Source organism: Carcharodon carcharias, chromosome 20 (assembly GCF_017639515.1).
Source record: "Carcharodon carcharias isolate sCarCar2 chromosome 20, sCarCar2.pri, whole genome shotgun sequence".
NCBI lineage: Eukaryota > Metazoa > Chordata > Chondrichthyes > Lamniformes > Lamnidae > Carcharodon > Carcharodon carcharias.
The window spans coordinates 8,343,616-8,361,407 of NC_054486.1; the positions used below are offsets into that span (position 1 = coordinate 8,343,616).

Here is a 17,792-nt window from a genome sequence, read left to right on the forward strand (position 1 = left end):
TCTGTTATGGACTAAAAGGAAATCAAGCTATCAGAATGCATCTGTAATGATCCTTTTTAACATTTCTCAAGAATCTATACTGGAATTTGAGCTGGTATAAATGACAAATAATTTGTTTGTCCAATCGTGAAAAATTTTCGCTCAAGAGTTTCATGAAAATGTGAAAAATGCTGATTTACCCACAAGGCTCAGTGTTATAAAAAGGACGTTTCTGATTCTCGCAGTTTATAAAGAAGCTGTTCCTTGGACAGCACTTGTCAATCACGTAAAACTCGATGGCCCAGTGGTGCCCATGTTATAGTCGTTTAATAACTTCAAATGTACAGTGGCAAATGTCATGAGTTTACCATTATCTGATCAATGGCATTGGGATCCTTAAGCTTTTAAGGAGAAGGTAATCTCAGGAGACCGATTAGAAGGGTAAGATTACATATAGAAAGGTGATGTTCATTTTTAAAATTCAAAGTAAATCAGATCGAGCCACATTTTGAGCCTCTTATGGCATTGTAATAATTGCAAATATTATATTTTACTGTAATTCTATATGTTTATAAAAAATGTTGTTATTTGCACCAGCCTTCAACACATTTATAACTGAGCAAGTACAAACACTAGAACCACAAATGGTACACACAACACTGCAGTTATAGTAAGCTTGTCTATTCTCCATTTCGCTAGTACTGACTATAAGGAATCAATGGGATCTGATGTATTTAAAAAGTCCTCATTATGTTAAAATAGCATGTAAAATTGATGTTTGAAAATATGCAATTGAGTGTTGTAGTTATTTAATAAGTTACCTGGATAATGTTAATAGTGGAAAAATATTCATGCCACTGTTTTTTTAAAAGACTAACTTATCACCCGTAGCATTGTTCAAATTAAGTTGAGTAATGGAAATGTTTTAATGCTCAGGGCTATTATAGCATGAAATTCAGAATGTAATATTCTGCTTGCTAAAGTGGATCTGTGTTGAAGGTGGCTTTTTATGAATAAACACAGTTCAACTGCTATTTGGTCAGAAAATTTTCCAGACTACGCTTGTCAGTTTTCGGTTGGAGTTCAGAAGTGTCCAACATTTTAGGATTGTTTTGCATCTGTAATGATGTATGACATGTGTTTATGTTCAAACACCATTTTTAATATTCCTCAAGAAATTTTCCTTCAGTCTGAATAACTTATTGCTCTTAGTAGATCATGCAATAATCAAAAGACAGTTGCAGATTACACCAGCTCCTGGGGAATAATTTTTAATTAGAGATAAGTACTTAAAGATGTTTTTCCTGAAGATTAATATAGATTCAGAATGCATGCATATCTGATCATCTACACCTGCCCATATTTAGAAAAGGGAATTTATAATGGAATGAGATCATGAATGACTTTTTAATCCCTGGTAGATATTTCTCTGTCTATATAGAATTTGACTTTAGTGCAAAGCAATGATTATATCCCCAGGTACAACCAACCTGTTACACATAGTTTTAGCCTTGAATGGAAGGTGAGCAACTGAACTGCAGGAACTCATCAAAGCTCCTTAGACAGCACCTTCCAAACCCACTACCATCGAGAAGGACAAGGGCAGTAGACACATGGGAACATCACCACCTGGAGGTTTGTCTCCAAGCCACTCACCATCCTGACTTGGAAATATATCGCCGTTCCTTCACTGTTGCTGGGTCAAAATCCTGGAACTCCCTCCCTAACAGCACTGTGGGTTTACCTACACCACAGGGACTGCAGCGGTTCAAGAAGGCAGCTCACCACCACCTTCTCAAGGGCAATCAGGGAATGGCAATAAAAGCTGGCCTAACCAGTGACACCCACATCCCGTGAACAAATCAGAACAAAACGCACAGGACATGAATCCGTGCGAATAGAGAGTCACCTATTTGCAAAGAACAATGGTTACCACATTTCAAAGGACAATTAACCTCTCACGTAATGGACCTATTACACAGATGTTATTGTGAATCTCTTGCTATCAGGTGTGGCAAGCAATCCTACAGGAAATTGGTTTTTGTTTGGAGTTACCGTTACTTATTTTACATGAATGTCTTGATGGGAACAGACTGTTTATCACAAGAAACTGAAACAGAGATACGTGTCAGGTGTTATAATGCACCTGAAATCACTGCAATGTTAAAGGCACTGGCAGTGTTCCATTCAGTCGATTTCAGATAACTATTTATTGACTACTTGTATGTCATTGATGGTTGCATCAATGTAGTTATCAATATTCATCTAAGCACTTGAAAAGAGAACTACAGTTATTAAAGTATATCCAACACTATCAATGGGATATTCACCATTTTGGTGGAGGGGGTGGGGGGAGAGTACTGTTCTGTTCCAATATTTAATGAGTTTTCAAGGTAATTCATTCCAATGTTTACAACATTTTGGTCTAGTAATTTGCAGGAAGATGGAACATGCAGCATTGGATATGGCAAGGCTGGTGGTCTTAAATAAAGTGTGTTCTCTTTCTTCTCCCTTTATACTTGATTCTCTTGCCCACTCAGTCAGCACTGTCATTCCTCTGCTACTGCTTACATTTTTCATGACCTGTCATTCATTGTTCCATATCCCTTTTCACAAAGTCAATTAGGCACCTCGGGCCTTGCAGCAGATGAGGTGGAGAATCCTCGAGAAGGCACAGTCACTTGCTCACAAAGCATCAGCACAGAAATCATCACCCTATTTTCTACAGGTACCGAGTTAGAGGGAGCTGCGAGGCTGACTGCCTTAATCGAGGGCCACCAAAAATTTGGACAGGTGGATCTCCAGTGGTGCGTTGGCAGTGTTGTTCAAAAAGAAAGTCACAATGTTGCTACCCTGTTGACACCTAAAAGCAGAGTGAGGCAGGAATCCAATAAATCTATTTTTGCTTCTTTTCTCCCCTCCCAGCACCATGTACTTCAGTTAGCTTCTCACAACATGCCTTAAATGAGAATTTAAGCAAACTCTTCCACTAATTTGTGTAGAATGCCTTAGGGGGTTGGGGGCAAGACTCCAAGTGGAGGTAAAAACAGAAGACAACTTGGAACATGTTTCCTACCAGTTGGTGGGATAGACAAGTATATGTACTGCATGCAAATCTGCGCACTCTTCACCTGCTTCACCAGCTGCAATAACTGATCCATGAAACCTAACTGAGAGATTGTTGCAACCCAGCTTCCTGATGCTCTTCTCACTGCTAGCTCTCAGCTCAACTCACATGTGACTTTGCTCCAGCAGAAAACTCTGTGGCACATGCTGTGGGCAAGAAATCTTGACTTTAGCAATCATTTTTGTTGATTCTGCAGCCAATCTGGAATTTCCATACCCCACAGCCAGTGTCACGAGGGAACAGCAACCTTTTTGTGCAGGACCAGGATCCGAGAGTGAGAAGGATGTGGGGATGAGGTGGTTGGTGGTGGTGGTGGTGGTGAGGGGGGTGGGGGTGTATGTGTGTGTGTGTGTGAAGGAGAGAGTGCCTATGTCCACTGGAAAGGCAAAATGTGACTGAATTGAGGGGCTAGGGTGAGAGTGGAAGAACGCATTTGTGAACTTGGCAGGGGAAGAGTTAGCTGGAAGTAAACAGCAATCAAGATGTTGAAAACATTTAAGGAAAAACATCATTCTTTACTCCCCAATATTTTTACGTTAAAAGTTTATGAATCGTGAAGTAAAAAGTGTACCTAAATTAAGTAGGATGTATAATTTTTAATGGAAATGGTCAAGTTTACCTGATGGGTGCAAGAGGGGTAGGGGTTAGCATGTGGAAAAAGAATGTACAATTCAATTTTTTTTGCCTAAGTCTTTGATATCAGGCTTGCTCTCCTGTTCATTACTACCTTTATCATTAAACTTTACACAGAGAGCGTTTAATGTCTCAGGGAAGAGAAATGATAGAGTAAACAGATGTGAATCATGTACACAGAAGCCATGTCATTGTTTTATAATGCTAAAATGTAATGCACGTTCAATGTGGGTTTCATGAATTTTACACTGTATCTAACTTTGAATGAAGGTGCACTATGCAGGAGCCTCATGATACTGCAAACGCCTTGTGGGAATAATGTGATTTATGCGTTGCATTAAAAAAATGTTTTGAAAATAATATGAAACGGTAGCCCATGTATTATTCCACACATCTCTGTACAGAAACCCCCACGTGTAGAGGAGTATAAAGCCAACACTAAATGTATAACTTTTTTAGATTTCAAATTGGTTCCTTTTGACTTCTTTTTAAGCTTCCCATCTTGAACTTGATAACTGTTTGTCACTCAATCTGTGTGCCACTTTTTGCCTTCAAGCTCATAATATGCAAACTGCATTCTGTGAAATAAAAGTCACGGGAATCCGAGTGATTACTACAAACTTTGACAAGCTTTTATAAGACTTGTTTACATTTGAATCCAGTATGGTTAGAATGATTCACAATAAATTCATAACAATTGACTCAACGTTGGTCCAAAATTTTTGTTTTTGCTTTGACACTCAAAGTACACATGCAATACTTTTGAAAGCTATTCCTGCTTTTAAGCTGCCATAAATTCTTTTATCTCTGAAACCCATTGATAATAGGAGTGTTCCATGTTTAAGGTATTCTTCAAATAGGCATAAAACCCTGATGTTGACTTTGCCTCACAAAATAAACTTTGGAAAAGAAATGTTGTTTATTTAAGAGGAGAGTTGTGAGGAAATATCATGATTTTTAAAGCTGAACACCTCTGAACATGAGCAATTGATTACACATACACACTCACACAGACATAGACACATGTACACAGTAAACTACCATTTCCACACACCACCAGCCCCACCCACCACCTCTCCCCAATCCTGCACCCTGCCATGGGCTATCTCCACTATGGTCCAGCCTGTATCTTGCTGCCATAACTCAACAAACCCACTGCAACCAGACAGTTTTGAATTTCAGCTGGGACCCAAGCGACCTGTTAATGAAACTGCATAAGGGTAAAAACTCACAGTGTTGAGTTATGCCTGGTGTTGCAGGCAGACTTGGAGTCAAAATGCTTCAAGCGTTAACATAATTGCAAGAATGTGAAAAATGAAGCATCAGGCTCCTGAGCAAAGCAGAAGGTCAAACCCGAGTCTCGCACAAAACAGCTCTGTGGAGGATGGCCTCCTTTCACTATTTAATCAGCCACACTCTCTGTTGTCGCCATCATTTTTTAACCTATTAAAAAAACTGCAATTAACTTTAAAAAAATACACTCTGTCTTCGATAAGTGACATTCACTAGCTTTCCATGTTAAAATATGATCTGTGGCATCTATGAAAAGCACTGCACTCAGCCCAGAAGACAGTCAATAAGTGCTCAGCAGATTGCAGGTCACTTGAACTTATGCATGTAAAATAATCAATACTTCTCAAAGATTAGGTTTTCAGGATCTTCAGAAATGACAGAGAAAACAGATGTATAGCACCCATAAATACCAACACAATGGGAATTGTTTTTATCCCGGCTTTCAAACTGAATTCAATTAAAACCGTGGTTTTACTTTATAATGATGGGACCGTTGTACAGTGTTCATTAGTTTCAGCATCACAATGGTATTATCCTAACACCACAGTAATTCATGTAACAAACTGTAATCAGTACACGCAGAGCAAAAGCACACTGGACTGCTCTGCAAAATGGATAAATGTCACAAAATATATAATACACTGTGACTTCTGTCACCCAAGTGTACTGGGTTTATGGTTCAGAAAAAACAATATTCACGTTAAAAGGCAAAAGTCTGTAGCACCACTTGTTACGTAACCGGTTACTGCTGCATTCATATTAAATACGATAACATTTTCTTCGTGCAACTTAACATCACTGGCTTTTTTAAGGAGTTGTTTTCACTGACAGCTTTTCTGTGATTACACGCCCACCCCTCCACCCCCCCACCCCCCGTGAAACTGGTGCTTGCTTTATGACGCATGCAGCCAGATCGGGGCAAGGTGGGGTTTGTACAGACATTGCCTACTCTTGAATGAGGAAAGAATTAACCTCTTACCTTGCTCGCTGCTGTTGTCCCCACTTTGGGAGGCATGGCCCCCACTGGAGGGTCCTGGTGTGCCGGCAGAGTGTGTTGACGTTGCATCATCATGGTCTCTGTTCCAAGATGATGGATTCTGATATGAAGATTGGTGCCCCCGAGGATTTTTTTCCAGTTGGTATTTCCAAACCGAATGAAGAACACAGAAAACACAGAAAAGGAAATAAATTAATAACGCAAACATATAGGGAAGCAACTTGTTCCCAAATGGCATTTGTTTTCTCAATATCTTCCCAGATGCTTAGCAACAGTTGTTTCAACAATATTATGAAGAGTCCTGTGCTGAAAGTTAGACCGGACTTTAAGGCCCAGTCTCTACGTGACAATCTTTTGTTATAAAAATTAACCGTACTGCTAAATTAAAAGATGTGAGCAGTATTAGTGTCTCCGGTGAAGGCACATACATATTTACTTTTCCTTGTTTTACTGCCGTTCTTTTCTCCTTTGAGAAAGGAAGTTATAAAGTTTGTTGTCAAATGGATAAATGCATAGGACTGAAAGTTACAGCTTATGGCTACAATGCAGAATGTTTTCTCCTCCTGGTTCCCCTCCCCTTTCCTGATTGTTCCCAATACTCTGCTGCTACTTAAAGGAAAACAGGATTTCTACTGTACAGGAAAGGCTTTATCAGCACCACATGAAGGCAGGGAAGAGATGGAATTTCCTCTCACAGAGCAAAAAAGAGAAAAGGGACACGTGAAACAGATCAGCCTTTGGGCTAGATTTGTAATTCTCGACACCTGCATGCTATCACCACTGCCAAACAGACAGCTTGGCTTGTGAGGCATCCAAATGTGTAGAACTGTGTCAGTTAATAACAATATTGGGTTGGAAGATTAAAATAAAATCAGCAAAACAATTCAAACTATAAAAAAAAACATTTTAACTTTTAAAAAAAAAGCAAGACACTGTTAGAGGTATTAAGAACACCAAACCAAGTACAGGAACAGAACAGATAAATTTACACCAATCAACAGTTTTACCATTGTGCAGTCGATTGTAGAAATATAAACCAGATGAGTTTGCTAAAGATGAATGTTGACTAGACACAGAACACCTCTACCACAGCAACAAATTAGTACAGACTTTAAAATAATAGCAGAGCCACCGCAATTCAGAGATGCAGCAATCTCTGCCTGGGTTCTGGATTGCTGCCTATGAGTGTCCCTTTTTATCTCTAAGCTGGGAAACCACTCAAATAGCTTCAAGCTGAAGGCAAACAGTAAGCAGAGGCTCTTCAGCCCACTGCAGCCTCTTAGCGTCAGCTGTTTGCCGGATGGTAATCAGATAAAGAGCTAAAAGAATTAAATGAAAAAGAGGAGAAACAATAGCTCTGCGTGAAATTTGTCCAGTAACAACACAGAGCTAGAACCTTCCTATAGAAACAAGACAAATGCAACACGTTTACCTAGATGATGGTTTAAAGGACACACAAAGTGTCATTAATTTTATGCACTGCCAGCTCTTTTAAGTTATCCATTGCAATAGCTCCCCTCTGCAGATATACAATTTACATTAATTACCTAGTAACACCTCTTCCATGTTTCATGGCAAATGTCAGCAAATCATTTTTTTTTGTTATTAATATAGTTCTTTTCCTTGATTAGGTTACTGGATGCAAGGGAAGAAAAACAGAGTTCTACCTTTTCTTATAATGAGAAATTCTCATTTCAGAATAGGTAACTCCACTCATCAGTACAAGTTGTACTCTTACCATCAATCAGCACTCGTTCCTTTTTGCTTCAATACACGGTAGTAATAGTTGCCTTGATACTATGTACAACATATAATCTAAGGGTGTACAGTTCACATGTAGTAATTTGCAGCATTAACAAATAGTAGACAAGAATTGCACCCCCAACTCATTCCTAATTGAGTTAAAAAGCAGAGTTAAGGAGAGAAAGCCTTGCCAAAGAGTGAATGCAGCACAATAATAGGAGCACAAAAATAGATACAAGAAGCTAGGTCTCCAGGGGCAGTATTTTCTATTTGCTGGTCTACAGACTCACAGCTGATAATGCAAGTTGTAATTAATATAAAAGCAGGAGACAATATGGACAAAGCTTGTACTAGCTGGGCCACAGGAGAACACTTTGCCACTGTACAGTCTCTCTCATTTACACAAGCTATCTTCCTTGGCAAATACAATTTTGCCACTGCTTTTTCTCTTCAAAACCAGAAATTGGTTTAGCACTGTCACTGAATTTTGCTGAAGCAAAAATGAGAAAGAAAGGGGAGGATAAATGAGAGAGGGAAAGAGAGGAGGCAAGGCAGGGAGGGGGAGGGAGAAAGAGAGTGAGGGAGAGAGAGAGTGGAGGGACAAGGTCTCAGGGCAAATTTAAAAAAAAACTCTTCTGCTGGGCTTTTGTCAGGTACAGTGTATCCATCTCAGTGAGAATCATAAAGACTGAAACCTGCTGCACTTTCAGAAAAAATATAACTATTTCTGTCAATATATGATGTCGACATCATTTGCCAATTTTTCTAATGGGGCAGAACCAGGCTCATCCACATTTTATCAGACTGTTTCCTTTACTGTGGTATTTGAGCCTACACTTTCCAATATATCTTTCCTTTCTAATACTGATATAGTACAATCAGGAATTCTGTCTGACAATTTAAGCTACATTTTTGATAAATTCTTATTTGGCATTATGTTTGGAAAGCACACTGCTCTTATCAAGCAACTGAGCAATTCAAAGTAATAAGCTACATTAGAAAAATATTAATCTCATGTTTAACCGTACAATGTAACATATTCATGTCCAACCTGCAGAAAGCAGCCAGTGATTTCTTTTACTCACTGCTGGCAATCTTTCCAAAATAATATCAAGTTCAAAATGCAAACAAAAAGAAATTAGTTCCTAAACCATAAAGCAAGACTATGCATTGTATAGTGTTTTCCTTCAAATATTTAACTGTGAAGCAACAGTAGACGTGCAGAAACTGGCAAAAGAAAAAAACATCAGTCTCTAAATCATTTCCAATCTCATGCGAATTATTTGACAGTGAATCAGTATAATGCACATAGTGCATATTAGCAACTTGCCCCTAACTTTAATCTCCAGCCAATAAAATATTGGTAGCACAGTGCAAAAGTACAATCACATATGGCATATACATTCAAGCTTATGAGTATTATCTATATTGCCTTTTTACTTAAAACATGATGCCTGTGCAGTGCTTAATAAAACCATTAATAATGGTAAGGAAGGTTAAAAGTGAACTTAGATATGCACAATATATTACAAAGAAGGATTAGCTGGCAATGACTTTAAGACAGTAATTCAATCTTGGGCTTCTCCTAATACTCATGAACTGTTCAAACTTTGCTCTGGCGTTTATGACGTCATCATAACTATGCGATAGAATTACTACCTTATGTCACTGTGCCAGCCATTTATTATCCAGTCTTTATTTTATTTTGGGGGATGGGTAGGGCTGTTATTAGTAAGTAACAATTCTTTCCTCAGCTGCTTTCATTATTTAAAATGCTATCAAAATAGTATGGCAAAAATCAGCAGTGGTTCAAATTCAAGTCTACTGATCTGTATTCCTTTAAAACTCTGTTCAACTACTTTATCCTAATTTAACCTTCTAATAGTTCAAGAGCCAGGCAGGTAAAAGTTTTACTGTATAAATCCATTCTGATTGAAACAATGTGCAATAATAAATAGCAATGCTCTCTCTGCCCAATAAGCACTTTACTTTTGCCATTGTTAGTATCAGCGGTTTAAAGAATGTTTAAAAAGCTATGAATAAATCTAACTTGGAGCGTTTTAAATGAAAAGAAATTCGTGGGATTATTTCTTTTTTTGACATATCCCTTATATCATACACCACACCCCCTCCCAATAAAGTATAAAATGGGGAATTTTACTTAAAAATTGCACTTAAAAATGGTCTCCAGAACATGCAGCTTCCCTCCTACAGAGCACTACCTGCTGACTGTTAAATATTTCTGCTTCAGCCCTTGAATGCAAACCTGTTTTACCTGACTCAAAACTGAACTACAACCGGATTGGCTTGGACTTGTGCGTTAGAAAAGTTAAACTACGTTATTACAAATTCTGCTTTGGACTATTCATTCCATTCACTTGCACTGCATTCACCCTAAACTATTTGACATTAGTATCCTTTAACAGGCACAGGAATTGAACTAGAGATACAAAATTATTTACCTATGTCCTTTTTTTTACAAGTAACACTGTCCATATCTATGCCATAAACCTCCCTTTACAAGTGATTAATTATTTGTCACCTATTTATCAGTGCTATAATAAGTATTCATGAGGTGAATAGTGTGGAACTCATGATCAAGCTAGGCAGAGAAAAATATTACTTTCACAGTTAAAAAGCTCAGGGAAAAACCATTTGCTTCACTTCTGTCTACAGTGTGGAGCAGCAGCAATGGTTTCAGCATAGCCTAGACTGAACTCCCACTGCTTAAAACTAGAGCTAGCTCCAATTCCAACACAATGTAGGCAGCTGCTGCCATAGGACATTAATAGCCAAAGCAACATGGTTTCCCTAAACGTGGCTCGGCAAGTATTTTTCTTCCATTCTGTCATTTCACAATCAACAGAACAGCCGAGCAAGTTTGCTATTTCTATCTATACTAGTGGTATCTCTGTCAAGAGAGTAAGTAACTTGGGAAGAATATGCGCTGGCAAACTTTCAAAGGAATGCTACCATGCAACAGATGATTTCATGCAAAACAAATTAAGTGTGTCAACATGTGAATGATCATCATTTATATCTCATAGAGATTTTCATCGGTTTTTCACTGTTTACAACAGTTTTAGTACTAACAATTAGCAACTTTGCCAGAAGGATAAAGTTATTGAAACAGGGTTTTTCAAAGCTCCACTTATAGTGAAAAACAAATTTCTGATTAGATTACAAAAAGATTTCATGTTATTTGAGTATGCACATGAAGGATGTCAACAAATTGCAATTTTACTCCTTATTTTTCCTTGCTCTGATAAATTGCAAAGTGACAAGCAAGATACCTGATAGATTACCCAAATTAGATTAAGACCTACTTTTTCCTCTCCACAGGTAGAGGTTGCATTTCTAGAAAAAGTTTAAGAATTAATTTTATTTAGCAGTTCTCCAGTATTTAAAATATGTTGTGATGCCTAGGTTCACGTTGTATATTGTTTTAAACTACATTGTGACCCTATGCAACTGAATATAAATTGGTGTTTCAATAACAGCACCACCCAGTAAGTATTTGAAGTCCAATCAAAAGGTTATAAGTTCATATCAGGGCTCACTACTATTTGAACTCTACCTTTGTTGGGTGATTCTGTTACTCTTTAGGCAGACCACTAGATGGGGCGCTACATAAATCAGCAATTTATTTAATCAAAGGGAAAACATTGCTTCGTTCTTGGTGCAGTCCACCTGAATCGCAGAAACTGCCAGCTATTCATGGTGAAGCACTGAGAATGGTAATGGCTGAGTCAGTATCCCACAAAACCTCTCATCTTCCTAACTAAGGATACATGGTGCAGAACAGAATGCAAAAGTAATTAACGCTTCATTAAATATTGAAGATTTTGTTCCCCCACTAGCTCAGCTGGTTAAGATAGTTACGCACTGAGCCACCCAGTTCTGAAAGAACCCCAGATTTTATCTCTGGCCAGTGATAATTAGCCACCCTTACTGCAAAAATGTGTGTGTTAGGTGAGGAAAGAAGAAGAGTCGCCTAGGGTTCGAGTGTCTGATCTCCAACGAGCAACCTTGGTTGGCAATGCCTAAAAATGGACTTTGAGGATGACAGGAATGGTCTCAGCTCTGATGCCCACCATTATGCAGTACCTGGGCATGCATATGAAGAAGTACTATTTAGGTGAGGTGCCAGAGGGTTTCTAGAGTCAATGAAACCATAACCTTGCAAGGATTCAATGACTTCAGTAAAGGAGGGGAGCAGAGATAATTGGCAGAAAAAGAGAAACAAATGTACAGATATTGCATGAATAGCAGATTTATACTCTGACAGTTGTAAGTAAATCCATGTGTGGTTAAAATTGCAGGTGAGTGCAATATCAAGAAATCACATTGATGTATAATTGGCATGCTGCAGCTACAGACTAAACATCTGGAGATTTTAAAATGCAAAGTTTACTGAATAAATTGTTAAAAAATTATTCAATATATACATGAGATTGTGTCAGTGCATGCAGTATGCACACATTTAAAGATAAGTAAAATTAATTTACACAATGTCAGTGTGTGCAGTTATTTAACATTTTGTGTGATCTATTTTAGCACCAATACTATCCTGGTGCTTTCACCATGCTCCATTCAACTGAGTTCCACAGAATTTCCTACAAGTGAAACAGAGGCTGGTTAAAGATAAACGGTGATTGGAAAATGCAAAGCAAGTTTATGTTTAAAGGAGCAGTAAGCAAAAATGATTTTCAGAATGAAAGAAATGGCACTAAAAGGTATTTTGGATTTAGACGCACGTTACTTTGATGGGAAACTGTGGAAAGGATACTTGTAAAAAGCCCTGCTTAGCTTAGAAAGACAGAGAAGTGCCCAATTCTGTGCCTTTTATCAGGAAGTTCATGGATGAATGTACGCACAATGTGGGAGCAGGGAATTAGAATTACAAGCAGCTAATTTAGGAATGCATTTCCAAAATACTGGGTTGCTCATGTCTTACCCACGGTGCACAGAATCATGCTCATATATATCTGTGCTGAGGGTAATACAGCTAATACCTTCCAGCAGTTGCAGTTTGCATGTACACTTTATTCTTGATTGTAAAAGGCAAAAACACAGTAATTTAGGAGTTGGTGGTGTATAATGGGAATTTGTCAATAATATATTTGAACCTGCTTCTCAAGAACGGATTGATTATGAACTGATTTAAATCAATCTGTAAACATACTACATCTTTGTGGTTAAAGGTCAATACTTTTATCTAAAAAGTGAAAATCAAAGCTCAATTTAAATAAAATCAAATAAAATAGAACAAAATGGAAATTACAGCCGCCACATTAAAAGTGTGCCTGAGCTGCTACAAGTCGCTTCGAAAATATCTTTATCACCTATGACGCAGCAAAGGCGGACAAGGATATTAAAGTTGGAATGAGTGAAAAGCAAATTGAAAAGTTTATACTTTTCAGACCTGGGAAAAAGTAACAAAAATGATAGTGAAATCTTGACACTTGAAACTGAAGATGAATGCTAAATACAATTTTACAGATACTAAAGGGCATGATCGCACAACCCAAAGCTTCACAACTGTGCAATAATACTGTATGTATATGCTCGCTTGTAGCTATCCCTATCCCCCACAAAATATCTTCATAGGATTTAGTAGTCATCAAGCAGTTATATCTTTCTCCCCATGTGGCAGATTGACACCACTGAATAGGCAAGGAGAGGTGTGTGCTTTCGGGGTGTCAACCAGCTGTCACAGATCTGTCACTTCTATAATGAAGGCAATCCAAATTAAAACACATTTCCTTTCAATCGGCGCTATTCAAGACCTAAATCAGTTCAAACACTCCAGCCATTTCATGTGCAAATAAAACAATATAGTACATGCATGGATAAGAATGGCTACACCCCAGGTAAACAGGGAAGACTACAAGCTGCCTCAAATCCTTTGAAATACTTCATCACCATCAATGCACCAACTTTCACCAATTGAGATCTAGCCTTGGGTTATGTAGTGAAAATCCATATCAAAGCAAAAAAAAAGAGTCAAACAAAATAAATTAGCATCTTCAACTATTTGCTTAGAACATGCAATGCCCCTTCCTGTGCCTGAGAAGACACACGAATTAGTAACAAAGGGGCGGCGAGATTTCTATTCTTTATTTGCCTTTATCTCTATCTTCTTTGTTGGTTTCTCTTTTCTCTCTCTTCCCTCGTCTCCCCTGATCTATCAAGAGGGCTCCAGAAATTAACATGAAGCATGCTATTAGCAGAAATGTAAAAACAATTTATGGAGAAGTGGTACGATCATCACCTTGACACTAAGTTATAAGAAAAAGTCGAAATATAAATACTCAAACATACAAGGACACGTCAACAGAACTTTAATGGTATAGAGTCAAATGAGCAATGCACAAGAAATGCATTTCACCAAAGCTAGTTGTGAATAATTTTTCATAAAGCTCTTCATCTCGCTGCTGGTGTTCTGGTTGCTCAAATTAGTGCCCCTTTGAAAACAAATGGCAGGGGGTTTGATGTAAAAATTTTCATAGTTGAAATCACCAGGAAATAAAGGCTCTAAATTATAATACTTAATGAAGTGGTAAACCCTAACGGGTGCAAGATAAATGGGTTGTTATATTTGGTCTATTTTGTGTTCAGAATGTTGCACTACTGTAACTAAAACTACAGTTATCATATTATCAAAATGTTAACCTCCCAACCTCATCCCATTATAGTGTGTAAATTAGAATTTTTTAATGGAACACAGTAAATTGGCTATAACATCTGCCATGTGCCAGTAACTTAAACAGGCTAGTTTATCTAATCTCTTCAATATAAACACTAGTGTGTTTCATTTCTACACATCAACATGAAATGAAGTACATTCCCATTTAAGACACAGCTAATTCCATTTTGGAAAGTCAAATATGACTTCCTCCTCAATCATTCTGGATAGGGAAAATAATAAGAATTTCCCATTAACATTAAACCACAATTGTGATTGAAATGCAAGATAAAGTGTTCAATAGTCTGCTCAAGTTTTGTAAAAATACATCCTGATAAAAGAATATAACCCGTTTTTTAAAATTTCGCCTAATTGTTTCTCAGACTTTCGTACGAGTTTCCGTCTCCCCCTCCTTCAAAAATCTATTGTTGTTATTAGAATGAAAAATACCTACTGCGGTTATTTAAAATATCACCACAATGCTTTGCTCTGTTACAAGATACTGGTGGGTATGAGAAGCAGAACCTAGACTGCGCTGTCCCCTGTGAGCAAAGAGGTTTTCTAAGCACAATAATGCGATTTCCACACCTATAGCCTTTCCCCAGGTAGTCTTTCAAATGCAGCTTGGAGACAGTGAGATTTCGGAAAATTGCTTCACTTTCCGATTCTCTGGGGAGGGTGCCTCTGTTTTAGTACGTCGGATGTACCTATCAGTAGTGTCCCTGTGTGTGTCCAGTTGTCAATCTCACGCGAGATATTCGACATACATATTTGCTTACACCTCTCTAGCATGCCAAACGCGCACTGCAATTTTGACTGCTTAAAAACCAGCGGCCTTTTCTTCCCCCAACCTCTAACCGTGAATCTTGCAAACTCCCCACTCACTCACTCCGACACCAAAGTCCGGCGCAAAAGCCCGTCGCTGCTTGTTCAAACAACAAAACCAAGTCAAACCAAGTCTCTTGCTACAGTTAACTTCACAGCATCGTTAAAGCGAATCGCTGTCAAGCCCTTATACGGTGACTGTGTCAATTTAATCACAACATCCTAAAGACATTGGCCAGATATCGATCGGTTTGAATAAATGAACAGAGGGAGCATTTCAATACAAGTGTAAATGCTTCAAAAAATACGCCTCGCTCTAACCACAGCCGAACACAATCTGAACCAGCAATGCAGCAAGTGATTTAACGCCTCCATAATAACAGATATTATGCCACACCGCCCGTGCCAAACTGAGGCTCCCCCCCAACCCCCAAACCTCGTAAAGTCGCTGCTTTCCTAACCGTACGAACTGAACACAGTCTCTCAAATGAGTGGCACCAATTTTAAGCTGTGTGCCCCCGACAGGAATCTTAAGACAGTGATAAACACGCAAATCACTACATCTGGAAGACCTCGGAAATGTAGAAGGTAAAGTCGCTCTCCCTTCGAGAGGCTTTTAAGACATTTTACATATAGTTAAAACGCTAACCTCCAAACAGGACCACTTGCCACAGTATATAATGCAAAGAGACGGGGCAGAACACAGATTGGGTCCGACACAGGTACACAGCCGCGACCAACAAAACAAACCAAACAGCCTGGCGCTACTGTGGACAAATGAAAACTTCACTCACATGTTCTGCTAGATTTGTCGACGATCCGGACAGCTCTTCGTGGTCAGATTTTGAACTTCCATCTCGTTCGTCGATGACTAAATCTATTGGCATTTTTCCTTTTAAACAACTAATGTACCGGTGGCAGAAATTATCACACAGTTCGTGGACCTGAAAACAAAGATACTAAATAAAAAACCCCCATCAGATGGTCAGATTTCAGGCAGCAGTAAGACGGGCTGTGTGCGTGTGAGAGGCTGCTTTGCAAGCATTATAAAGACAAGGAAACAATAGTGAAATTGTTCGTGTACTTATTATTCTCCAGAGACTGCAGCAACAAGTATTTGAAACAGGACAAAAAAATATGCAGTTAACATTAGCAAATAACTCTCCGGATGAAACGACCTATATCACCTTCCCCACTATCATATCCCCGCTCTAAATGAAACCTTACATATATCTTGGGAGTGTTGCATTAAAACGAGGCACCTATCTTTACATTATCGCGGCTACTGTAACGGCCTAAAACGATGTGTGTTTGTTCACAGTGTTTGATCTGATTGTTTTCAAAATAATGTACGTTTCCCTGATAAAAGATTTATTTCTGAAGCATAAACAATAACAGTTGCAAAGTATTTGCGCTCAGAGCCGGCGATGTTAGCTCACCCAGTCAGTTCAATACTTCAGCTCCGACTGTGGAAATGACTTCGCAGCGCTAGAAAATGAATGTTACCTCCAAAACTCAAAGCCACATCAAAGAAAATGCAGCGACCTGCGACTTGAAGCCAAGCACTTACAAACCAAAGGCCTTTTTTTAAAATATATATATATATATATATATTAAGAAGGCAAGTTGTGTGCAAGTAGGAAGCAGCCCTGTGTATGAGGCTGTCCGTACTCTCGCTCGGTTTTCCTTAAATCAGCCGCGTCCAGAAAAAAGACAGGCCATGTTTGTAACAACACTGTCACTTTATAACCTTGCAACATATCTCCCAACAGCTCAACACACAGACTTTTGGTTTATAAGCCTGATCTGCAATGAAGCATATTTTATACAGAACTCTAAAGCGTCAATAGGTTAGGGACGGAGCGGGATTGATACAAGAGGGCAACAGTAAACTTTGTTTTACCTTTTCTAACTCCAAGAGGTGGAACCTTAATACTTGTATAGCTTGAATCATCTGCAAATTTATTACATATGTTAGACATGCCAAAGCGAATCCCTAACCACCCTTCCCCAATTATTTAGTAAAAGCTCACAACCGATAACATGGCGAATGAGAAACTTTAAAGCTCGCGAAACGCTTAATAATAAGGCCAACTTCAACCGCTCGTTCACATCACTCTTTAAAGTGACGTTATAACATTTGGCGCTATTGTAAAGTGTTTTAGCCGTTCGCGGACTATAATCCTTGGCCGGGGGTTTGAAATAAAAGTTCAGCGGATTTTGCAAAATGCACTTTTGGGGGAAAGTGGGGCCGGGATCAGCCGGCGGTTAAGGGGAGGTTTCCGGATCTTTTCAGACCCCAAATCACTGGGAGTTTTGCAAAACGATCGTGTCGAAAGTGCGGGGATTGCTGAAGTGGCTCTTTCTGGCTAAGCAGTTATTTCCTGACCCCCCCCCCCCCGCCCCTCTCCCCCCCCACCACCACCACCCCCCCCCCCCCCACCCCCTCCTGCGGCTGAGAGTTTGAAATGTAAGTCTTTCACCGGGCAGTATTTAACCCTCGTGTG

The 17,792-nt window shown here is 38.8% G+C and overlaps 1 protein-coding gene across 9 annotated transcripts in view; it reads right to left on the reverse strand.

Annotated features, from left to right (window-relative positions):
* Window positions 1-17,792, reverse strand: part of meis2a (Meis homeobox 2a) — a 117,505-nt gene that overhangs the window by 97,463 nt on the left and 2,250 nt on the right. For 8 of the 9 annotated variants that reach the window (XM_041214309.1, XM_041214307.1, XM_041214306.1 and 5 more), the window contains exons 5-7: window positions 17,189-17,239; window positions 16,080-16,229; window positions 6,012-6,129 (exon numbers count right to left, since the gene is read on the reverse strand). In XM_041214309.1, coding sequence (XP_041070243.1) covers window positions 6,012-6,129; window positions 16,080-16,229; window positions 17,189-17,239 — 319 coding nt within the window. The remainder of the gene's footprint in view (window positions 1-6,011; window positions 6,130-16,079; window positions 16,230-17,188; window positions 17,240-17,792) is intronic. The other variant, XM_041214308.1, reaches the window with a different exon arrangement.